Source organism: Mixophyes fleayi, chromosome 2 (assembly GCF_038048845.1).
Source record: "Mixophyes fleayi isolate aMixFle1 chromosome 2, aMixFle1.hap1, whole genome shotgun sequence".
In the NCBI taxonomy this organism is placed as follows: domain Eukaryota; kingdom Metazoa; phylum Chordata; class Amphibia; order Anura; family Limnodynastidae; genus Mixophyes; species Mixophyes fleayi.
In genome coordinates, this window is record NC_134403.1 from 12,222,530 (window position 1) to 12,248,903 (window position 26,374).

The following is a 26,374-nucleotide window of genomic DNA, read 5'->3' on the forward strand; positions in this document are numbered from 1 at the left end:
TGAGGTATGTAAGAAGGTAGTTTCTCAGGATGAAGTGGAGCAAATTCTTCATCAAGTGCAAACTTACCATATAGAACTCAAGATTGCAATGTCTGTACTACAGGAAGATGATCCTATGAGTTATCTGGAGCAGGAAGTGCAAAATGAAAAAGATAAAGATGTGAATTCAATTATAGAGGAGATGAGATACCTTGGATATTCAGACAGGATCCTGATTATTCTTAAACAAGTTCTACACAAAGTTATTGATGAACTTACTCATTTTGTACTTAAAGATCTGAATGAAAACACAAAGGCAGAATGCATAAGAGAGATCAGAGATATTGACTTGGTCAATCCTAACCTGGAAAAACTAGTGAAAATTTTACTTGCTTTATCAGTTGCTGTTGAGGATATCACCACTGTCCCCCCAAATTATGCAGGAGAGAAGGGCAGAGGATATTTCCCAAGAGCCACCCAGCTTGCTTCTCTTCTGATTTTGCTCCTGTCCAAGACCCCAGACTGTGAAGGCTGTATGCTGGAGATCGCCACAGGTGAAGGAAAATCTTGTATTGTGGCACTTTTTGCTCTAATACAAGCTATCAGGGGAAAGACTGTGGATGTTATAACCAGCTCCCCAGTGTTGGCTCGCCGTGATCAAGAGGAGTGGAAGAAACTGTATGAAATGTTTGATGTGACATGTAGCGTAGTTCCTCCTCCAGACTTTCATAAATGCACTGATTCTCAGGATAGAGACAAATGCATACACAGTGCTTATAATTCACAAATTGTATATGGGACAGTGGATAACTTTGCTGCAGACATTCTAAGACAAGATTTTGAAAAAACAACAACTCGCGGGAGTCGCAAGTTTGATGTGGCTATAGTGGATGAGGTGGACTATATGACTTTAGACGGTGGGGTTCAGGTCACTTTTCTCTCTCATGAAGCCACTGGAATGAGACACTTAGACCAGCTGCTGACTGCAATATGGGCAAAGGTATGTATGTGCCAGAGAATTGAAGAGTCAGAGACAGGAGATATTCTTTGGGCAACTGGAATCCAGTATTTTCATAAACTGGCTACAGATGCTGTGTTGGGACAAGGAACATCTGAACATTTCAATGCTAAGCATATTATAGAGTGCGGTGTGGAGATTGGTCTCATCAGTGAAGAGGACCTACAGATAGTAAAGTCAGAAGAAACTGATTCCAAGTACAAGGATTTGGAGAAACAGAAGTTTGAAAAGCTGATCAGTACATTTGGACCTTCTCAGCAGAAAGATCTATTGACCTTATTTGGCAAAGTCTTAAATGAATCTGTCAATTTTAAATTTTATGAGCTGCAGAATGGAAAAGCCAATGTTTTAGGCTCAAGTTCTATTTTAGGTAAAAATCAAACCATCTGCATACTACTTTTGGAACACGGACAAGCTTGTTTATTAATGAGTGAAAAAGATCTAATTGATGCAACGGTTGAAGAAATAGCATCTAAAACAAAATATTCTGACAACTATAAACCTCCTGATGTGGAAGATGACCAAGATGAAAGTGTTATTCTGCTCCCAAGATACCTGAAGGAATACACACAGAACCGGCTCTGTGTCTTTGCAGAGAATGCTCTCAAGGCCATAGTGATGGAGATTAACAGGGAATACATGATTGACTTCAGAGATGAGGCCTGTTCACATGACGATCACTGCATAATTCCCATTGACTTCAAATCCACAGGCGTTCTGGAGAAGAACAAGCGCTGGGGAGATGGACTGCAGCAGTTCCTTCAGATGAAACATCAATTATCCATATCCCCATTATCCAATGTAACTAATTTCTTGTCCAACTTCCACTTCTTCCAGAAATATGCTTGTGGTTCAGGGCTTTATGGGGTGTCAGGGACACTGGGTGATGAGGCTGATGTTGACTTTCTTAAAAAACATTACAAAGCATCCTGCTATGTCATACCCACTCACCGCTACACCAAGAAAGTTGAGTTAATGGCCCTGCAAGTAGAAGGGAGGGATTTGTGGATCACAGAGATTTGTAAATGTGTGAAGTCCAGAATCTGCCCAAACCAGTGGGTCAATGGTCAAGCTGCTTTGGTGATTTGTGAGGATGTGAAAACAGCAGAAGAACTTCAGAGTAAGTTAGTAGACCTGGGAGCAGTCTCCAGCTCAAATAATATTACACTGTATACCAGGAGTGATAAGCACAATGTGGAAATGAGAGGTAATTTTGACTCAGGAGAAGTTATATTGGCTACAAACCTGGGTGGGAGAGGAACAGACTTTAAGGTCACTGACCAGGTCAACCACAGTGGAGGGTTAAGTGTAATTCTCACTCATTTCCCTGCCAACAGGAGGGTTGAAAAACAAATATTAGGGCGCACATCTCGTAAAGGAAACCCAGGCATGGTGCAGATGATATTACATAAACAGGATTTGTCTCCCTCATACCAAGGCCAACCAATAGAGATCATGAGATGTCTGAGGGAAAATTATGAGAAACAACGTATCGCAGACATGGAGAATGATGAGCTCTTGGAGGTGAACATGCGTCATGAGCTATTCACCCTCTTCTGTAAACATCTTGCAGAGTTTGAGAAACATTATTCCCCTACTGAAAAGGAAGACATTTATTGTATTGGAAATGTAAAAGATTGGTTTTCAACAAGGACCAAAAGTAACAAGCTAGATTACCAACCTGCCCTTAATGCATTAAAAGAGACCTGGGCCCTATGGCTGACACTTCATGAAGAGGACATCAATAGTCACAAAGACTTAAAGCTCCTTGAGGATGAACTCAGAGATGTCCTGAAAAAAAGATCAGAAAACATCCTACAAGGTAAATCTGAAAACTTTTATGACTTCATTAAGGTTGCTATGGATCGCACTTTCTTACACATCCATGAAAAGAAGAATGATTATGGTGCACTAGATTACTGGATGAAAGCAGAAAGCACTGACTCTGTGTACCGAGCTATCTCCCTTTATAATCGTGCCTTTATTACAATCAATCAGAGCAAAGGTGATTACAAGCAGGAGGCTATGAGCCTGCTGAAAGAATCCAAACAAGCTATGAACGTTTATGTATCTGAAGTTTGTAACACTCAGACATTTGGCAACATGATCCGAAAAACGAACTTTAAGCCACACAACAATGAGACCAATTTTACTTTACAGATGCAAACACGGATGAGCTTGCTCCAATCTTGGGTTAATTATATTGATAGGTCCTTGGAAAAGTTAAAGGATCTTCAGGACAGAAATAAAGATGTAATAACAAAAGAGGTATCAGTGCTTAGTCTGTCTGACAACAATAATAAGGTAGTCACGGATGAAATGTCCATGCTTTATGATTATGGGATATCATTTGTTTTTGAAGTGGAGCAGAAGCCCGTTTTCTGCATTGCTGCTTTGTTGTGTTGTATACTTGGTGCCTTACAGGTTCTGGGTGGAATTTTGATCTGTGGTTTAACCTGTGGGGCAGCCAGTCAGTTTGGAATGGGTCTTATTTCAGAGGGTGTTAGTGATATGATATCAGGAGTAAAAGGTATGATAACTGGGACTTTTGATTGGGCACAATGGGCAATCTCAAAGGCCATTACTATTGGACTATCACTAGTGACAGCTGGATTCAATCTAGTAAAGAAAGCGGCAAAGGCAATATACAGTGTCGCCAAAGATCTTCTGAATGGAACTCGAAGTTTTACCTCTGTAGCACACGATGTAATAAAGTCAGGAAGAATGGTCTTGTCTTCAGCCACCACCAGCTTGACATCACTAACCTCTTCTGCCAATAAAGATGCAGTGATACAATCTATCAAAGGCCTTGCAACGAATGCTACAGCTAAAGAATCCATGATCAAGACTGCAAAGTATGCTGGAAAGGAACTAGTGAAGCAAGGAGCACTAGAAGCAATTACATATGGAATTGACAAAGCAGCAGAAGCAGCAATAAAGGCAATAATAGAGAAGTTAATCAAAGAGGAAATAAACAGCTGTGTGAACGAGAACAAAGATCTGGAGAGAACTTTGATTAAGTTCATTGTAACTACAGCTGTACCAAAGAGCACACTGGAAGCTGAAAATCCTGGGAATTATGAGATTTTATTAAGTAATAAGGAGCACCTAAAGCAAATAACAGGTAAAGCATGCAGTCTTGCAGTCACAGAAGTGCTCAGTCTTCATGAAACCTTACAAAACGTCATATCAATCTTGGAAAATTCTAGTAAGTTCCTACTAAAAATATTGAAAGAATCCAAATTGTCTGGAGCTTTGGTGAAGGGCTTTCAACTAAGTGTCTCTATTGCAGAATGCGCAACACAGCTCACAGACATTATTAAACATGTGCCCACTAGGTCTCTGATCAATGACCAGGTTATACCCATTATTATCAGCAACATACCAGACAGTTCCTGCTACACAGAGGATTCTAGGAGCAGGTTCCCTGATGTAATAAGGATGAGACAGGAGCTTCAGAAAATGATATCTGAACATGCATCCAATGAGATAAATGATTTCTTAACTAATCAGTTAATAAACCTGACAAAAAAAGCCTGGGAAAATCCCTTAATTAAACAGTGTACCCAGAAGTTAAAGGAGAAGGCAAGGCAATGGCTAGAAAAGATCACAATGAAGACCTTCTCAATCAGCTGCACACACAGTCAGAACACGAGAGAAATCCAGAAAAGGTCAGATTTGACGTTACTAGTTCAACCCAGTCCAGAAGAGATAGACACTTATGTGAGGAGCATGCAGGAGGGAAACGGTCCCGCCACAGGTCTGGAGCTTACAGCCCTCACTAAGAACAACCTGTTGAGAGGTCGAGGACTCTTGATTACGTTGGTACAGAAGGATGGAAAGAAACTGTCAACAGATCATTATCCAGGAACAGACCCAACAGCTAGGAACATTCGGATTCAGATGCAGGAGAGGTAAGCTATAGGACACTATGAGTTTACATTTTGAGTAACCTGCATATTTCAAATTAAACATACATGGTACATACCTCCAAAACATTCCAACATTTTTTTAAACCCGTCTAAAGAATAGTTCTGCATAAGAAACGTTTTATTAACAAATGTATTTATATCATACTGTACAGACTCATAGGACATAATGTAAGAATCTGTACTTCCTAACTGTTGCAATTCTAAAGAATCCTGTGGCAATCCCAATTGGCACTAGCAGACCAGGGATGCAGAGTCTAACGAGTTCCTGTTATGAGCCGCGGCTCACTTCCTGGTGCCTCTGGCGTCTTGGCTGTCACCATGACGACCGGGACGTCACTTCCGCCCTCTATGTCCCAGTTGCCTAGGCAACAACCGGGACGGTTAGTTTCCTCTGCCGCCGCGTCCGGCCAGCTGTCTAACAGCCGGGCACGCGCGCATAGGGGTATGAGTGCAGCATACTGATTTAGGAGGGGGCTCGCATGCTGCTATTGGTTCCCCTCACTATTTTAGGCAGTGAGGACTGAGCCTCACTGCCAGTTATAGCTTCCTGTGTAGCTAGGCTCCCTGTTCCCTGTTTCTGCTCCTGCGCTGTCTTCTCTATTGATTTCCCGTGTATGACCCCTGGCTTGCTTCTGGACCTTGTTGGATTGCCAGTGACCCTTACCTTAGCCTGTTCTCTAGATACGTTTACCTTCTGCCGGCCCCCGACCCTTGCCTGGACTTCACTCTGCTGTCTGCTATTGCCCTTCGACCTCTGCCTGTTTACTAGACTCCGTTACCAGGGCCATCTCTTCCATTGGGCACAATGGGCAGGTGCCCGGGGGCCCTGCGGGCAAGACGGCCCATTTCGGATGGCGCTGGGAAAAAAATCCTGAAAAAAAAAAAATGAAAATACTTACCTTGCGGTCACGTCAGTGGTGATCCGGCTCCCTCCCTGGTACCCTCTTCCGTGCTCGCATGCCCAGCATTCACTGCAAGCACAGCACGGAGGAGCGCACAAGAAACTCAGCAGCGCGGAAAAAAGAGGATAAGGGGATCAGACTTAAGGTAAGTTAAGGGGGCCCCTATATATATATGTAAAAAAAAAGTGATTATATATATATAAACACTTTTTTTACATACATATATATTTTTTTACACACACAGTATTTATATATATATATATATATATATATATATATATATATATATATATATATATACATATATATATATATATATATACACACATATATACACACATATATATATATATATATATATATATATATATACATATATATATATATATATATCACAGATTTGATACAGAGGGCGCTAAGATACTAACACCAGTATGTGAATATTATAGTCCAAAATCTTGTAATTGTTCCTTCTTATGTAACACTTCCCCCGTGCGGGCGGCTGCCAATCCTCCGTAGCAAGCGGTGAAGCTTTCACTCATTTCTGGTGGTTTAGTTCTTTTTTCTGGTTTGGTTCACCTGGTTCCATTGACTTGCCATACTACACTATTGTGCGCCTCCTCTCATTTACTTTTATATATATATATATATATATATATATATATATATATATATATATACATATATATATATATATATATATATATATATATACATATATATATATATATATATATATATATATATATATATATAGGGGCCCCGGTGCACTGCATTGCCCGGGGGTCCATAATGTAGTTAAGGTGGCCCTGTCCGTTACTACCTCCTATCTGGCCCTCGCCAGCGCTGTGGCGAAATCATAAACTTGTACTACTCTGAGTTTAAGTCCTGGGGGCATCTGAGGTCCAGCTCTAATGGAAAGGCGGCTGCTATAGGTGAAGACGTCTTCTGCCTGTTCTAAAAGTTCGTGGTGTTCCCTGTCAGCCGTAACAGTTCCTCGGTTTTCACCAAGAACCACCACAAGGAGGGATGGCTTTTGCTGTCAAGAACTCGCAGGTTGCAGCCCCTTGTACTTGCCTTAGGATGTAACAACAGGGTCTAAAAGAGAGAGAAGTACCTTGGAGGTGCAGCACAAACAGGAACCCAGAAGCCGTAGCTGAATGGTCTAACAGGCCAGGATCTGGTACACGGTAGGTCAGGCAAGGAATAGTCAGACAGGCAGAGTTGGGTACACAAATATCCAGCAGCACTTGGTCAAACAGACAGGGTTTGGTACACATGAGATCAGCCGCCCTTGGTCAAACAGACAGAGTTCAGTACACAGGAGATCAGCAGATAGCAACACACAAGGAGCAGCTCAAAGAGTCAGCAGCACAGCAAACAAGTTGCACTGACACTGTGCAGGTGTCAGTGTCAGCATTAAATAGAAAGGCAAGTTTGAAAAACCCGCCCCAACAGACGAGTCTTGTGACCTGACACCCAGAAGCACGGAGAAGTCAGCGCTGAAGCGTGGATAAGGTAAGTTTAGTAACAGTACCTGCTGCCGTACGGTTGGACTCCGAACACTCTAAAAGGGTTTGTTACGGTATTTCAAATGAAACTGTTTAAGTAATCGGGGGGCGTGAATGCCCAAAAGTGTTGATGTTGTGAGACGAAAATAAGAGTCATAGGATGCCGGCTTCAGTCCCCTTTTTCTCAGAGAGCACTGCAATACAGGTAGAACTAATCTTTCCTTCTCTGTTCCTTACCAGACGCGGATACAAGATGCACAAGTTACTAGTTACCACTGACATTCTACAGTTGACGTGCCCTGGATTACTGTGGACTATTGTGCATGTTCATGTTCCTCCGGAGGGTTGACACTTAATTTATACCGGTAAGAAGTTTGTTACCTTTCATACATTGGGACTACCCACGGTTGTCTTGCTAAGGAGAGAAACGGAGTATTAAGGTCTGAAAACTTTGAAGCTGGATATCAACTTTATTTAGGAACCTTGTCTCTCTTACCATTGTTCCAGTGGGATCTATTTTCAAGCACAAGCACATTTCAAGTGGGGACATTATTCTCCCTAATTAGTACTACACTAGGATTCCTCAGGAGACTGTTTCTGTATTCAGGTTCATGATGGACGTGTTCGATCTTATCTGAATATACAGTGCTGGAATTTAGTCTGGAACCTTTTTTATACTATACAGTACATTCTAGCTTATATGTGGAATTTTTTATTGTGTTTTATCTTTATATATGATTTTTGTATAATTATTATATTTATATAATCACTGATTAAATGTGTTTATAATATAGAGACCTATCTTTTTCATATAGAAGTTTGGGATTCTTTGTGATACAATTTTTCTTTTTGGATATTGCTCAATCTACACAGCGCTGTTCTTTGTGTGTTTTAGGTTTGAAAAACCCAACCCGACAGACGAGTCTTGTAACCTGACACCCGGGGCGTGAATGTCCGAAGCTTTAACCCAGGAGTGCTCCTCAGTACTATAGCCCTTTCAGTTGACGAGAAACTGTACAGAACCTTTGGATTTGCGAGTGTCCAGTAATTGTTTAGCCTCATACTCTGCTTGATTTTGAGAAGGAACTGAGGGAGGGAACCTTCTAAGAGTAGAGAACTGATTCTGACTACTGGCTTCAATGTATGAAATGCATTGGGAATTCGAAGTTAAGAAAGAAGTTTAAGATTGAAGGCTACTAGATCGATGATGTTGGAAATTGAAAAAAGTCCCAATGAATTTCTGTGCTAGCTTCATACTGGAAACATTTAAATGGATATTCTTGATTGACAACCATACTATAGTTCCTGGAACCAATTTAGGAATGGATTACCTCTTTTTATCGTAGATCCCTTTGGAGCGGATGGAGAAATTATTCAAGTTGGTGCCCAAATCAGAGAAAAATTGCATATAAGAAAATCAACCGCAGGAAGTGAAGACATCGGAGTTTGAGAGAAGGTTGGCGGTCTCGGAGGACAACCGTATATTACAAAAAAAGTAGAAATTGCAATTGCCTCATGAAAATGATAAATGATTATTATGGGCGAATTCTGCCCAAGGAAGAAGTTCAACCCAATCCGTCTGATGAGATGACACATACGTTTGAAGGAATTTCTCAAGTTTTGGTTGGTCCGTTCGGTAAGTACATTGGACTAGGGGTGATACACCGAAGAAAAGTCAAGTTTAATACCTAATTTGGTGCAGAGGGCTCTCCAGAACTTTGAAATGAACTGTGAGCCGCGGTCGGATACAATGTGAAGTGGACAGCCATATAAACAAACCACCTCATTGATAAAAAGATCTGCCAGAAGAGAGGAGGATGGAATTCCCTTGAGTTGTACAAAGTGGGCTGCTCTTGAGAAGTGATCTGTGATATCCCAGATGACGGTATAAGACCTGGAAGGAGGTAAATCGTTAATAAAATCCATAAAAAGCTGAGACCAAGGAACTTCAGGAATGAGCAAAGGAATAAGTGGGCCAAAAGGTTTGACCCGAGGGACCTTATGCTGAGCACATACCGAACATGCTGTCACAAAGCTCTTGACCTCCTTTTACAAAGACGGCCACCAGTAATAACAGGTGAGAAGTTCTCCATTTTTTTGACAATAGCATGACCCGCAAAATGAGAGGCATGAGCGAAGATGTGGTAAGAAAAAGGTTCTGCCGGGAGGACAACTGAGTCTGCAGTTAGGGTCCAGAATAGGCTTCATTTCATCAGGGGAGTCCTGATTGTCCTTTATTGAAAGATCTGGTTGGTTGCTATAGACAACATCCCCACTTTTTCAAACTCGCAGCTTAGTAAATCTAGCTCTTGGTCTCCAATACAATAATTTCTTTTGCGGGGAGAAACTTGCGGGAGAAAAAAACACAAGTATGCAATCTTCCTGAGGGACCCTGCTAGGATAAAACAACAGTACCATAGGAAGAGGCATCCGCCTCCATGAAAAAAGGAAGCTGAGGATCCGGTTGGCGATGAATAGGTGCTGAGGAAAACGCTGTTTTCTTTTGGTCAAAAGTATTGAGAGCCTCAGGGGACCAAAGCTTAGGGTTAGCCATCTTCTTAGTAAGGGCAGTAATGGGGGCAATGATGGTGGGGTACACTGTAATGAATTTCCTACAGTACTTAGAAAGTCCGAGAAAACGTTGGGTGGCCTTTAAACCAATGGGAAGAAGCCAATCCAAGATGGCTTTCAGTTTAGCAGGGCCCATCTGTAGAACAGTTCCCGAGAGAATATAACCCAAAAAGATAAATGTTTTTGCTCAGAGACATTTTTATAACTTACAAAAAAGATGATGTTCTCTAAGTCGAGTAAGGACTACTCGTACATGTCTTCAATGGAAGTGGAAATCCCAAGAAATTATAAGGATATCGTCCAAATATATGATTATAAACTGGTAAATAAGATCTTGAAAAATTTAATTAATAAAATTTTGAAACACAGCTGGCACATTACATAGCCCATAGGCCATTATCAAATATTTGAAGTGACCATCATGGGTATTAAATGCCATCTTCCATTAATCCCTTCTTTGATGCGGATAAGGTTGTAAGCCCCTCGTAAATCTAATTTGGAAAAGACTATAGCTCCTTTGATATGATTGAAGAGTACGGCTATCAGTAGTAGCGGATATCTGTTTTTGATAGTTATGGTGTTTAAACCACAAAACTCTATGCAGGGACAAAGACCACCATTCTTTTTCTTTACGAAAAAGAATCCGGCACCAGCAAGTGATAAAGCCCCCTTTCAGATTTTCTTGAGTGTATTTGGACATGGCCTGAGTCTCCAGAATAAAGAGAGGGTACACATGTCAACAAGGAATGGGTTTCCCAGTAAGAAGCTCAATACCATAATCCCAGACTCGATGAGGCAGAAGTTTGGTTGCCTTCTGTTTACAAAAGATGTCCGAGAATTCCTGGTACTGGGGTGGTAGAGACAGGGAAGAAGAAACCGAAGCTAGGCAGAGCGGCACCACTTTCTTTAGACAATGAGAGTGGCCCTGCTGTCTCCAAGCGAGAGTTTGGGCGAATTGCCAGTCCAACGTAGGAGAGTGGAGACGAAGTCAAGAAAGGACCAGGACTAGGGAGCTGATATCCTTGGGGATTACAAATAAAGAAATCTCCAAATGTAGAAATCCAATTTGTAATGTAATTGGAACTGATATAGGCCCTCTGTGATTTTGCTGCCATTGATGGCCATGATGCATGCAGGGCATTCAAGAGGAGTAGTGGGAATACCATATTCCGAAACCACAGCAGAAGAAATAAAATTAACTGCTGCTCCGGAAACTACGAGGGCAAAAAGAGAGAAATAATGTTTCCCACAAAATAAGAGAACGTGGGAAAAGTAGATTCTCTTCTCGAAAAGAATTGAGGAGAGAGAGATATCATGCGAACCCAGCGAGACCCCCTCTTGCCTTGCTAGGCATTGTCATTTTCCCGGGCAGATAGGACAGGTATCGATAAAATGACCATCTCCCCCACAATAGTGACATAATTTGTTTTTAAATGTTCTCTCCACTTCCTCAGGAGTTAGTACCATGTCTAGCTGCATTGGTTCCTCAGAGGGTGCGGAAGGATCCTGAATCTGAGGGGTTAGACGAATGGTGGGGCGCCAAGTCTGTTCTTTCTCCTGTGATCTCTCTTTCATTCGTAAGTCCACCTTTACACACAGAGATATGAGCTCGTCAAGGGAAGACGGAAGATCACGGGAAGCCAATTCATACTTTATTTTATCAGCAAACCTTGCCAAAAGGTAGCCACAAGCAACTCGTTGTTCCAGTGTAATTCGGATACCATTGTCCTAAATTGGACAGTGTATTGTCTCAATGACTGAGAACTTTGACATAAGCTAAAAAAATCCTGTGGCTGCACTTGAGACCCGTCCCTGGTTCATCAAATATTTTTTTGAAAGGTTTCATAAATTCAGAACAATCATATAATCATTCCTATCCCACAGAGGTGAAGCCCAGACGAGGGCCTGACCCAAAAGGAGAGATATAATATAGGCAACCTTAGCCTTCTCAGTGGGGACAAAACCAGGCAACAATTCAAATTGAATCGCCCACTGGTTTTCAAAACCTCTACATAATTTGAGGTTTTCATCAAACACTGGGGGGTTGGAAAAACGCAACTGCGAGATAGAGGTAGAAGCTGGAACAGAGACTCTGCAGGGGTAACTGCTGAGCGAAGTGGTACCAGAGTATTTTGTAGAGAATCCAGATGGACAGTCTCTGAAGAAACTGCATGAGGCGTTTCTGATTGGCCTCTTGCTTCTCTAATCTTCCCAGCAGATGTTGTAATAAATCCTTTGGAGAGGGATCTCCTACTGGGTCCATTTTGGACAGTGCAAACTGTTACAAATCTAAAGAAATCTGTGTCAATCCCAATTGGCACAAGCAGACCAGGGCCAGGGGCGCAGAGTCTAATGAGTTCCTCTGTTTTCATCAAGAACCACCGCAAGGCAGGATGGGCTTTGCTGTCAAGAACTCGTAGGCCATGGCCCCCTGGACTGCCTTAGGATGTAACAACAGCGTCTAAAAGAGAGAGAAGTAGCTTGGAGGTGCAGCACAAACAGAAACCCCCTAGCCGTAGCGAAATGGTCAAACAGGCCAAGATCTAGTACACAGAGGATCAGGCAGAGGATTGTCTGACAGGCCAGGATCTGGTACACAGTAAAACAGGCAAGGAATGGTCAGATAGGCAGAGTTCGGTACACAAATATCCAGCAGCACTTGGTCAAACAGGCAGGGTTTGGTACAAAAGAGAGCAGCAGCACTTGGTCAAAGAGGCAGAGTTCGGTATTTAGGAGATCAGCAGCACTTGGTCACACAGGCAGAGTTCGGGACACAGGAAATCAGCAGATAGCAACACACAAGGAGCAGCTCAGAGAGTTAGAAGCACAGCAAACAAGTTGCACCGACACTGTACAAGTGTCAGTGCCATCATTAAATAGAAAGGCAAGTTTGAAAAACCCGCCCGACAGAGCCTTGTGACCCACCACCCAGTAATGCCATGCGCGGCATGGAGGAGTCAGCGCTGGAGCGTGGATAAGGTAAGGTTCGTTACAATAACTAGGTGAGAAACCATTATCAGCTGAGAACATCCAGATTCAGATGCAGAAATGGTAAGAGACTCTATATTATCAGTCATCCTGGCTGCTCATTTCCATTTTTAACACTTTTAACACTTTTTTTTCCTGCTGTGACTAAAGGTAAACAAAGCACTAGTGAGTAGTGATCCTGTTAGTAGGGCTGTAATAGTGGTTTAGTCAGAAGGCTGAAGCCTGTGACCGCTGATTTACAAGTGTGTGCTTGTTGTGTAACTTAATGCACAAGTAAATCCTGAAGATGATTTAAGCCAAACTCTAAATGATGCCCAAAGATCTTTGATAGCTGTAGCTCCATGTTATTACTCATGTGTCTACTGATATCTGTTGGAAGAACCCAAACTTGCTACCTTCAGATGCATTGCAAATGATGAATAACACCACAACCAGAGATTTATAATGAACTCTAAATGAGACCCACAATATGTAATTACTTATTAATATTATTATTATTATTATTATTATTATTATTATTATGTATATGTGTCAATGTTTACGTTATAAATATATGTAAATAGTGACACATTGAATCACCCTGTTTTACAAATTCCCTCTGGTTCTCGTCGTCATTTTCTCTCCCTGATCCATCTCACCATGTTCTTTTCTAGTTCCCAGGCCAGTACAGACCATTCTAATGTTTTTGAAGGAAAGAATGCACTATATCATGCTCTGGCTCAAGCAACAGAACAGAAGGACATGTCTGATGTAGAACAGCGTATGAAGAACCTGCGAAAGGAGGTGTATGAAGAGGTAATAGTATAAGCAAAGTGTTGTATTTGTGTTTATCTCAGTTTACAAAGTGAATTAGAGGAGGGCTTACAATCTAATTGGTCAGTTGGGATATATACAGATACAGGAATACATGGAGCAGCAGGAAATTCTTCCCCACAATGATTGACAAGTATTACTGTGGCAGAAACCAAGTGCCCAGGCCATTGGAATGTGCCATTCGGAAATTGCATCTTTAGCTTTGATTTAAAGATGGGGTGAGTGGAGTAATTTAGAGTTGCCTCTGGAGTTTGTTTGCAGCCGCCGGGTCTGAAAAGGGTTAATCCTGGACATAATGCGACAGAGGGTGGGTCATGATGCCACCGTACGTTTGACTGTAAGGTACGACAAGACTAATATTAAATACTGTTAATTTATCAGAAGCATTCACTCATTTTGATCACATAAATTCTACCTTTCTGGGATATGAATTGTTTCTCTCATGCAGCCAGGTCTTGAAATATTTTATTGAATCATTGGCTGGAGAGATTAATTGTATGTTTTTGTTATAAAGATACATAGATATTTATTGGCATCTGATTTCCAGATTTTAAAGTATTTTCTGTGTGGTTTGACAAGTAAAATGGATAGCCTTGATTAAGACTATATAAGCAAGGTCTTTGACTGGTACTTGGGGAGCGCCAAGGACTTTACCAGGGAGATATCCATCATACCAGCATGAGTAGGTGGACGAGTACTTACCTGCAGGATATTATTACTCTGCCGTTTTTTCCACACAACTCTGGAAGTGGCATTTCTGAACCATCTGAAAGCTGCTGACATTTTCCTATGGCCTTTGTTTCATGAATGGTCATGTCACGTGAGTGCAATCATATTAGGGGCTCCTGTCATGTATAGAAGACCTCTATGACCTTTGAATTATATAATTTGTATGCTTGGCATTTCCTTTTGGCTTCTTTTCTTGTTTGGAATTTGGTTTCTCTGGATCACTTCTAAAGGTTGAATCCTTTTTACACATTGTGGATTTTCTTTACATCTATAGTAAATGGGAGATCCAATGTAAAAATCCATATAAATGTAAAGTTTTGCACTGGGTGGTGAAGTTATATTAATTAATTATATTAATAAATTATATGAACATACTACACCATTATTTCTTGGATTTTGTTTTCCTTTTTGAGAAAAAATTAGATATACGTACCCAAGACATTTTGGTAGAAATGAATCAAGTTTTTTGATTGTACACATTTTGGATTATTTTTCATTCTTTATTGAGATTATCTATGTTATGGCATCATATCTATAACTTAGAAAGAATTGTTGCAGTCTCATGTGATATGTGGAATTTATGAATGTACATTGTATGAGGGTCAGATCAAATTGTGTTTTGAATTCATATCACAAGTAAAATGGATGTGACCGGATCCCCACACAGGTGTATGGTGGTCGAGATCAGTTCTGAGATATCCATTTTTAGGCTGGATAAGGAAAGGTACTCCCAATGTAACACCAAATATCAATGAAATCTCCAATGATTCCAGCACATAGGAACCTGATATCATTAAAAGTCTAATATGGTATATAACGTCCCAGCAATGGTACAATAAAGTAAATCTTTATATATCAAGCTCACCTAAAAAAGGTGTATTAATGATGTCTAATCAATACAGAGGTGTATTCACATGATCCCTCATAGCCAGGATATGCGATATGAGGACAGAAAAAACCACAGTAGTGTACTACGTTTGGAAAGGCTTGTGTATAAATAGTTGCGGGACGCACTGATCTACTATAGGTGAGAAATCCGATTTAAATAACATAATGCAAGGAATCTTCTTCCATGTGGATAATCGATAAATCAAATCAAATCAAATTATTATAGCGTGTATTGTCACCACAAATCACAGCAAGCAGTGAGTCACAACAACCAGTTCAATGTATTTCCCAGGCCAATTGCTTCATCAGGAAAGTGGTTGTAAAGCAACGTGCATGGTGTATGGTGTTACAACCCCTTAATCTAATCCATACCTGAACTGCACTTTTTCGTCATGTTGTTCTCAGGAAGTATCTGTGATGTAATTATAACATCTCCTTGGAAAAGTACTTCAGGGGTTAAATTCTACCTCCACAGGGAACACTCAGAAGTTAAGTGAATTAAGCTATCATTGTTATTTCTGTTTGCTCCCTATTGTCCACTAGTGAGCTCTACAGCCAGCCATGAGCCTGACCCAGCAGAGGTCACCTGAGGGAAGACACCTGGGGAGGTAGGGGAGGGGACTGGATAGTGTGAGAAGCCCACCAATTGAGACCTTTGCAACCCCCCTGGACAGGCTGATCCCAAGGTGGGATAAGGAGGTGATAAAAGAGGCTACCCTGGGAGCTGGACCTGTGTGTGACTAAGTTTTGGCCAAGAGGTTATGCTCTGCCAGAGATGTGCTGTGGAGCATATCTCACTGAATTTATTTGAACTGATTTCCTGATTTGTTCGACCTGCTATCGTTACGGGGCCATGCTGTATTTAATCCTGAAAAACCAAGGAAAAGGAAGGGGGGAAGGAGGAAAAAGTCAGTGTGATATGAGGCACTCCCAAATTGCTCGTTAAAATATAACTTTTATTATATTGAATTAAAATGGAAAGATTTGAGCGAAATATTAAAAGAAAAAATAATAAATACAAAAAGTGATATGTGGTTAAAATGCAAAATAAATTTGCAATGTCCCACTTGTCGTCCCATTCGTATCTGCTACAAATAGCGCTAAGGGCTGCATATAAAGGATATACAATGTGCTAAAGTAGCCCTCGCTACAATAGCGCTACGGGCTATATATAGTATTAAAGTAATTCTATCGTTTTAAAATAAGCATTGCCCAATCAATTGTATGTGTATCCAAAGCACATGGTGGTTTATTTTAGCAGATGTAAATAGTCAACAATTCAATACATTATTATATTATGATACAGTACAGTACAACACAGCCAATACCAAAAGATAAGTACATACCAAATGCAATCGCTTGCGCACGCTGCGCACCCACCGGACCCGATGGACAATATTCTGTATAGAATATTGTGTCAGAGTTGACTGAGCCCCAGTGAGATGCAGCTAATATATATACAGTCAGTGTTTCATTGTGAACAATAGAGATGACGTAGATTGTTTCTATAGGTCCAGACGTTGGGTGGGTCCAGGCCAGACAGGTAATAGGTTGATTCAATCTAAGGAATCCAAAGGTGGGGGTCTTCTCTCCAGGGGGTCTGCTCCTTTTCATAGCCAGTATCATACAAAGGTTTTACTCTCTAATATCAATAACTAAAGTATGCAATGTGCGATCTCTTCGCCGATTGCACCGGACAGCTGCTGATGATTAGGGCTTCAATATGATATCAGGCATGACACCTTTCCTATTACCTAAACCTTTAATAACACTACAATGTACATATAATCACTATATATATATATATATATATATAGACTAATAATAAACCGAATACTATCTGCTCCTGAATTACAGTGTAACAGAACCAATATGAAATGATATAAATAACTAACTGTTGTAATGCGAGTGTGTGCGTGCGTATTTTACCGTGCGAATGCACCACGTCACGTAACACGTGGCGTACGCTTCGCAATACGCACGGCAAACCAATATTAAACCAATATACTTTCGTTCATCCAATTATACGACTTCAACAATAGAGAATATAGAATATGCTATAGTGGCCCTAGATTGCATAGATTGCAAAGACCAATAATTGCTGATTGACAAAAACCTCAATAATTGGTATACATGCATATGATTCACTTGAAGGAGAAGATGCAATAATGATAATATAAAATTATTGCCTGAATGTAACAGAGATAATGTCCATCATATTAATCTCCTCATGCTAAAGGCAGATACCATGTATCTCAAATTGATAGCCCAGGATACTATCCTTGAATAATGCTGACCTGCATCTGGCTAATAAAGCCTATATCGAGGCGTCAATATATAGCAGAAACGGCCTGCAGGAATCGCGGGATTTTGTGATAAATGCCCTGCCTAAAATAAAACTGGGGAGCGATTCCTGCTGTGCTTCTAAACAATCTATGCTGAGAGGACAAGTGAAACAAAACGCCAATGCGCGTTTCGCTCCGTAGCTTTGTCAAGGCGAACTGATCCAAAGAAATGACAGCTGTTAAATACTCTCTCAAAGAGGTGTGGCCAAAATTTATGGGACCAATCGGAAAAAGTTCCGTCATGATAGGTGTGTATATTCTCAGATTGTCCCCCCGTGGTTTTGATTGACATTTAAGTTGACCCATAATCACTGATGCTATTAGAATACGGATTGTTTCATTGGTTAATAGCAAAGTATGCCGTTTTTAATGCTCATTTCATTTAATTCTGACTCCGAGAAATATTGAGTGATACTGAATCAGAAAAACCAATCAATCTCAAAATAAGCAGTAACTCATGCCTATTTTATTATTTATCATTTTCCATGTTTCGTTACCGCTATTTATATCCGTTATAGTTATGCCTCAATCTTAAAGAGATATACAAATGACATAATTCTATCTGCATTGTGAGAAAGATTATAAATAAGCTATAATAATATTGTCAAAAGAATTCATTTCTCACTTGAGGGGGTATAGTTGAATAGCTGCTATAAACGGAGAGGCATATACAATTGATGGTAATTTTGTAAACCAAAAATAAACAACAATGATAAAAATACCAATGATAATAATAATAGCAAAAATAACAAAAATCCCTTCCATCTAGAAAAATTATTCCATAGGGATATTGCAATTGATATATCTAGGACAATATATTGAGAGGACAAAATAAAATAAAATCAGTAATTTGATATATAGTGGGAGGAAAAATATATCCCTTTTGTTTGGCAGATTTTGTAATATTTCTTTGGGACTCAAAAAAAAATATATATAGACAATATAAAGTAATCCACAGGGATTATGTTGGTTAATAATGTCCCATCTTGAATATCCCAAAAAAGAGGTTTTTTACATGGAACACACATAGACCAAGAAGAGCCAACCCTTCTTACTCCACCTCTGAGATTGACTCTTCAGAAAATGAAGCTACCACTAGCTCACTTTTGGATAGAGAACCCCGCGATAATATTAATTTTTTAGGAAGAGGCCTTATGGCCATGGAACCCAATATAAAAAGATACGACGTGGGGGTAGACAATCGAGGAAGGAGAAGAGGAAAACAAGAAAGGGTAGGCTATCGCAGGAGTCAGAGGAGACAGAGAACTTAGACTCGAAATTAAGGGTGATTAACCTATCTCAGAGGGAGTTAGGCCCTCATCATATTAGCCTTCTAAGTAAAGGACTCTCTTTCTCACCGATTCAAACCGTTTTGAATGGGAAAAGGATTTGAATCTTCTTTCCAGAAAGTTACGCCTCAAAATTTTTTATAGTAGTCATAAACTTACTTTGAACACTGAATCCAATGAATCACAATACGATAAACAATTGCCAATTGTGTTAGATACCGAGGAAGACTCTCATACACTTGATATACTTGAAGAACTACAATCTTCTGACTTAGATGGTGATTTTTCAACTACAAGTACAGAAATCAGTGATCTTACCCCCTTAAAAAAAATCATCCTTTTTTCCGGATGTAAAAATTTGCCCACAAGTGAAAGTGTTTACAGATCTAGTATCAAGAGATTTAGATACGTTTTTTCAATCTGATAAGAGCAGATATTCTGCCATAAAAAATCTGAATACCATGGAAATAAAAGCCCTAAAAGAAATTCGTAGCTGGAATGACGTGGTTATTAAACCCTCCGATAAGGGGGGCAATATTGTCATTTGGCCTCTTGAGAAATATATAGGTGAAATCCAACGACAGCTTAATAATACACAATGCTATCGTCACCTTATATTCAACCCTACAGCTAATTTCTTGAATTTATACCAACGTATTATCAACTCCGCATTTCACAGTGGGATTATAAAGAAATCCGATTATGAATTCCTGAAGGTTACTAACCCCAAAACACCTACAATATATGCCCTTCCAAAGATCCACAAAAATGAAACTGATCCCCCAGGGCGCCCCATTATATCTGGCGTCCTTAGTCTAACAGAGAATGCCAGTAAATTTGTAGACCGACATTTAAGACCATATGTTGTTGGTCTCCAATCATACGTTAGGGATACCCTGGATGTTTTATTTAAAATTCAGGATATTACCATCATCCCAACTACTAAACTTGCCTCTTACGATATAGAATCTCTCTATACCAATATAGATCATGAACAAGGTGTGGAAGCAGTACGTTACTTTCTAAATATGAACACCAATACTAATCTAATGAGTTCATACTGACACTCCTAAAATTTATTCTCACCAAAAATTATTTTGTTTTCAACGACAGGTTTTACCTCCAAATAAGAGGTACGGCGATGGGTACATCTTGTGCCCCTACTTACGCCAATCTATTTTTGGGCTGGTGGGAAAAGGAATTCGTCTTTACAGAATCCAACGATGAGTTTACCAGTAACATCGTAATGTGGCTACGCTACATTGAAGATATTCTTATTCTTTGGGATGGTGATGTGGATCAATTCCACATTTTTACATCTATATTGAACTCTAACAACCTCAATCTTAAATTAACATCGGAAATAGATGAATTTCCCATCAATTTTCTAGATCTCACTATTCATAAATCAACTTCGGGTACATTGGAAACCGATATTTTCCGTAAAAAAACGGCCACAAACATGATACTACATTTTGGTAGTTCTCACTTTCCACCAGTCCTACATGGAATACCAAAGGGTGAACTCCTGAGGACTAAGCGCAATTGCTCTAACCAACAAGTATGTTCACAGAGAACCTCTGAATTAATGACCAGACTAAGACACAGAGGATATAGTCATAAGATCCTGAATAAAGCCAAAAAATCGGTCATCAATACAACAAGGGATGCATTAATTTATCCAAAAAGGGATCTTAAAAAGTTGACCCCAAAAATCAGGATGATCGGCACTTTTTGTGCCGAATGGCGACAACTACAAGAAATTTTTCAAAGGCACTGGCATATTTTACTAACTGACCAGGACTTAAAAATGAATTTAGATGACGAATTATCATTTAGTTGGCGTAGAGCAAGGAATCTCAAAGACCAAATGGTACATAGCCACCTTTATAAATATAGAAAAATACAATCCTAGTGGTTTGAAGGGCTTCTACAAATGTGGTGTTTGTAAAGCGTGTCAATACACGGTAGCTACAAAAACATACAAAGACAAATTCAACAAGGAATGGAAAATATTGGAATTCTTGAATTGCAACTCCTCAGGGGTTGTTTATTGTCTTACCTGTCCGTGTTCTCTGAAGTATGTTGGAATGACCACCAGACCTTTTAAAAAGAGGTTACTTGAGCACGTTAACAACATAAGAAACAGTAAGAAGGACAAAGATAAACTTAAGATACTTACCACAGTTGCAAAACATTTTTTGTTCAAACATGATGGCAACCCGAAGGGGTTGCAAGCATTTGCAATGGTCAGAATTAATTTGGGAATTAAAGGTGGTGACCTACAAAAACAGCTATTGCAAAGAGAGAGACTAAAATGATATTCCAGATGGGGAGTATGGCCCCATATGGGCTTAATGATTATAATAGCTATGCTTCCTTTCTGTAAGACTTTTTTAAGATTTTTTCAATTTTTAAGACCCTTGAGTATCAAGTTTTGTTCATAGTAGGTTACGACCTTCTTTCCCAACCATTGGTGAAATTCAAGAATTCATACGGTTTCATCATCATCTGTTAACATCAATATGGACTGTAGCCCTACTGATGTTTCTTCCTTGGGGTTTAAACTGTAATCGTTTTTACAACTATCAATAATTAATGGGACTTCTCTTTCGGTGTCTTTCATAGTTGGCAACCTCTTCAATTCATCTTAATGATATTGAGCTATGACTCTCTTTTTTGGGATATTCAAGATAGGACATTATTAACCAACATAATCCCTGTGGATTACTTTATATTGTCTATATATATATTTTTTTGAGTCCCAAAGAAATATTACAAAATCTGCCAAACAAAAGGGATATATTTTTCCTCCCACTATATATCAAATTACTGATTTTATTTTATTTTGTCCTCTCAATATATTGTCCTATATATATCAATTGCAATATCCCTATGGAATAATTTTTCTAGATGGAAGGGATTTTTGTTATTTTTGCTATTATTATTAACATTGGTATTTTTATCATTGTTGTTTATTTTTGGTTTACAAAATTACCATTAATTGTATATGCCTCCCCGTTTATAGCAGCTATTCAACTATACCCCCTCAAGTGAGAAATGAATTCTTTTGACAATATTATTATAGCTTATTTATAATCTTTCTCACAATGCAGATAGAATTATGTCATTTGTATATCTCTTTAAGATTGAGGCATAACTATAACGGATATAAATAGCGGTAACGAAACATGGAAAATGATAAATAATAAAATAGGCATGAGTTACTGCTTATTTTGAGATTGATTGGTTTTTCTGATTCAGTATCACTCAATATTTCTCGGAGTCAGAATTAAATGAAATGAGCATTAAAAACGGCATACTTTGCTATTAACCAATGAAACAATCCGTATTCTAATAGCATCAATGATTATGGGTCAACTTAAATGTCAATCAAAACCACGGGGGGACAATCTGAGAATATACACACCTATCATGACGGAACTTTTCCCGATTGGTCCCATAAATTTTGGCCACACCTCTTTGAGAGAGTATTTAACAGCTGTCATTTCTTTGGATCAGTTCGCCTTGACAAAGCTACGGAGCGAAACGCGCATTGGCGTTTTGTTTCACTTGTCCTTTCAGCATAGATTGTTTAGAAGCACAGCAGGAATCACTCCCCAGTTTTATTTTAGGCAGGGCATTTATCACAAAATCCCGCGATTCCTGCAGGCCGTTTCTGCTATATATTGACGCCTCGATATAGGCTTTATTAGCCAGATACAGGTCAGCATTATTCAAGGATAGTATCCTGGGCTATCAATTTGAGATACATTGTATCTGCCTTTAGCATGAGGAGATTAATATGATGGACATTATCTCTGTTACATTCAGGCAATAATTTTATATTATCATTATTGCATCTTCTCCTTCAAGTGAATCATATGCATGTATACCAATTATTGAGGTTTTTGTCAATCAGCAATTATTGGTCTTTGCAATCTATGCAATCTAGGGCCACTATAGCATATTCTATATTCTCTATATATAGCCCGTAGCGCTATTGTAGCGAGGGCTACTTTAGCACATTGTATATCCTTTATATGCAGCCCTTAGCGCTATTTGTAGCGGATACGAATGGGACGACAAGTGGGACATTGCAAATTTATTTTGCATTTTAACCACATATCACTTTTTGTATTTATTATTTTTTCTTTTAATATTTCGCTCAAATCTTTCCATTTTAATTCAATATAATAAAAGTTATATTTTAACGAGCAATTTGGGAGTGCCTCATATCACACTGACTTTTTCCTCCTTCCCCCCTTCCTTTTCCTTGGTTTTTCAAATTAACTAACACAGTGTAGGGTGCACCCCCCGATTTATTATATGTCTTTAATCGGGTTTTCAATAATATAGTGCTCGTAAAATAATTATTATAATTTTTTTGCCTTGTGCGGTTCTCAATCTCTGTGTTTTTTTCTTTACTACTATGTATTTAATCCTGTTCTGCAGAATAAATCATCCTTTTATTTTTCCCCTAATACCGTGTCCGAGTGATTCGGGAACCACGTATCTTCACAGTGTTGTAGGCTGATCCAGAACTCCTTTATATAGTCTCTAATGCTTTCATTGGAGCATAATATAAACTTAAAAAAGTCCTAATTTGTAAACATACAATCCATAAATTACCTTGTAGTGGTACATCTGAAGAATATCCACAAGGAAGAAGATTCCTGTTATGTTTGTCTAATTTCTGTCCAATAACGATTGTCCACTTCCAGTGATGTGTGGTTCCAAAGCACAATTCGATTTATTAGCAACGAGTAGCAGAGTAACAAGTGAAAATAAAATAAGTATAGCCGTTACTTATCGCAGACGCTCTGGATCCAGTGCACAGTCATTCAGGTCTGAAGGCTGTGGTCAAGTAGATTAGCCACTAGGTCCAAAGCTCCTGCTTAGTCAGTGAATACAGTAAAACAATACAGATGATGTGGCTTGCTTCCATATGTTCAGGCTTCAGGAGGGTCCAGTGTAATGCAGGCCATTGGCCAGTTCCAACGAAAATATCCAAGGGTGGGGGCCACCTCTCCTTGTGATGCATTCCAATTTTCCTACCAAGAATCCAGTTTATACCAGTCTATTTACATTACACAGACAATATCATTCTAATAATTTATTCCCTACAATCTATAACTACCATACGCAATGTGCGTTCTGTTTGGCGATAGAGTCGGACATCTGCGAATAAATTGGGGATTAGAATGATACCAGACATGATATGTTTCCTGTGACCTAAACCTTGGATATCACTAACGTGTATATAACTTATAATATCAACCATAAACATTTCTACACTTTGACATAAATAACTATGTGTTGCAACTATATTTAATATGAGCTAATTATAAATGTGCATGTTCATGTGAATGTGTTTAAATGTGTATAAAACTTTGTTGCCATGTGTTGCGGCTGAGTACAATCAAGTTGTTAGATATTAATTGAAATGACTTTATCCAATTGGCTTACTTCGACAGCTCCACCTTTTGATAGTGTAAGAAACTATCACCTAATCATGTTCTCCATGTCAGGATTGTAATGTATTTGCTCACAGACCGTGATTTCCGTATCCATCACCACCATTTCAGTCTCATTTTCAGTGTTTACCTCAGAAGACTGCTTTCCACACTTCCACTCAGTAGGAACACATCTGACACATAAGCCAATTACTAAGATGACACCAAGCATAAGGAGAAGGAGCTTACCTATGCTAGCAACCATTTCCTGTACCCACTCTCCTAGACTAGAGAACCATTTAACGTGATTCAACCATGAGACCCATCCTGCCACCTTTTCTCCAATCTCATATAATGAAGAATTATGATTCTTTCGAAATTCCCATTTCAGTTGCAGAATTTCATCAATTTTCCGGTCTATGACTTGCTTGGGGTCATCAGTATTATTGGTGATGTACATGCAACATTTGACACCAAACTGGGTGGCCAATGTCACACAATATCCACCAGTAATAGATGTTAGATAATTCAACACCAGTCTATGCTGCACCAACTCCTTTTTATAAGCCTGTAGCTCTCTACCAGTATACCTGAAAGTGTCATCATACATCTCGGTGATATTGTCTATCAATGTAGCTAGGTCCTGAATATATTTGAAATTTAAAATTCCCAGAGCGATGCTGGTGGGTTCTAAAGCAACCATAACCTTGAAACCAGTGGTTTCACTAATCAATTTGGTAGCTATGGGTTCTTCAACAGGAATCATGTTAAGTTTGCCACGATGTTCAAACTGTGTGTGTATGTATGGTGTTAATGTAGACCTATGAATATCCATCATTTCATCATGTGTAATGGTCATGACTTCGGGAACCAGTTTACCTAAAAAGCACAAACCCTTGGAACTTGGAGTTAACTAGGAATAACCCTTTCTCCCACAAACATAGTACACATCATCTGGGAGGACAAAAGATACAGTTCGATCATTGATGATATCACACAAAGTTTTGACAAAACTACCCAAGCCTAGTGTTTCCATTTGTTCAGCATGGATAATACAAGTGTCAGCATGGATAATATTTTTTACAATAACCTATAGGGACTTTTCCAATGGATACTTTCTTATGTCTGTTGACACGTCCTATTCTATGATGCCCATCAACACTCCTGCCTATTGGTGACCTTGAGAGTCTCGCTTCAATACTAGTGTGGCAAGCCATTGTCTGATTAGGTAGGTCAGCTTCCCAATTCTCCAGTCTATTTACCTGTGATATATCCAGACACAGCAAAGACCAATCTAATGAGTATTGGCGAAGCTTCAGACTAGGGGACCTAGTGATATTGTATCTCCCGTCTATGGACCTCCCTCCCCTTAATTCAAGGACCTCAGAGATATTTAGTGGGAACACACACCCAGCACTCGGTTTGGGTTAAGACCTTACCCACCAAGGAGTGATGTCCAGAATACTGTTGGACTGACATCTCTGGATGCACTTCTCTTCGACTAGGGAGTCACAGTACTTACATATACAATATTCATCAGACAATAGCCCTTCACACTGCCTCTGAGTTCCCGAGCTAGCAGACCGTTTCATAACCCCTGGACCGAGCTTGATAATGGGCTGTACAGTTGGTTCTATCAATCTTTCCTCTAACTCCATCTCATCTCATCACTACCAGATCCTGTCTCTGTCATCCATCCTTCACAAAAATAGGGTGTCCTATGAAAAATAAAAACAAGAAAAATCCTGGAACAAAAGAAAAACAAAAAATCGTCACTCCATTTCTGGGATGATAGTCTGGGCAACGTCCTTGGCTCAGGTGTCTTGACTGTAGGCTTTAGGTCTCCTGAAACAGATTTACAGGTGACAGATCAGTGTCGTCGGTCTCAGCTTTATCTCGTACTTTCTCTGGGATACTGACTTTCCTGCAGTGAGTGGAATGGACCCAAGTGTC

The 26,374-nt window shown here is 39.5% G+C and overlaps 1 protein-coding gene across 1 annotated transcript in view; it reads left to right on the forward strand.

Annotated features, from left to right (window-relative positions):
- The first annotated feature begins 1,225 nt into the window (after positions 1-1,225).
- Positions 1,226-26,374, forward strand: part of LOC142140033 (uncharacterized) — a 56,456-nt gene continuing 31,307 nt past the window's right edge. Inside the window, exons 1-2 of the mRNA XM_075197894.1 lie at positions 1,226-4,911; positions 13,555-13,696. Of these exons, the coding sequence (XP_075053995.1) occupies positions 1,424-4,911; positions 13,555-13,696 (3,630 nt within the window). The 5' untranslated portion in view covers positions 1,226-1,423. The remainder of the gene's footprint in view (positions 4,912-13,554; positions 13,697-26,374) is intronic.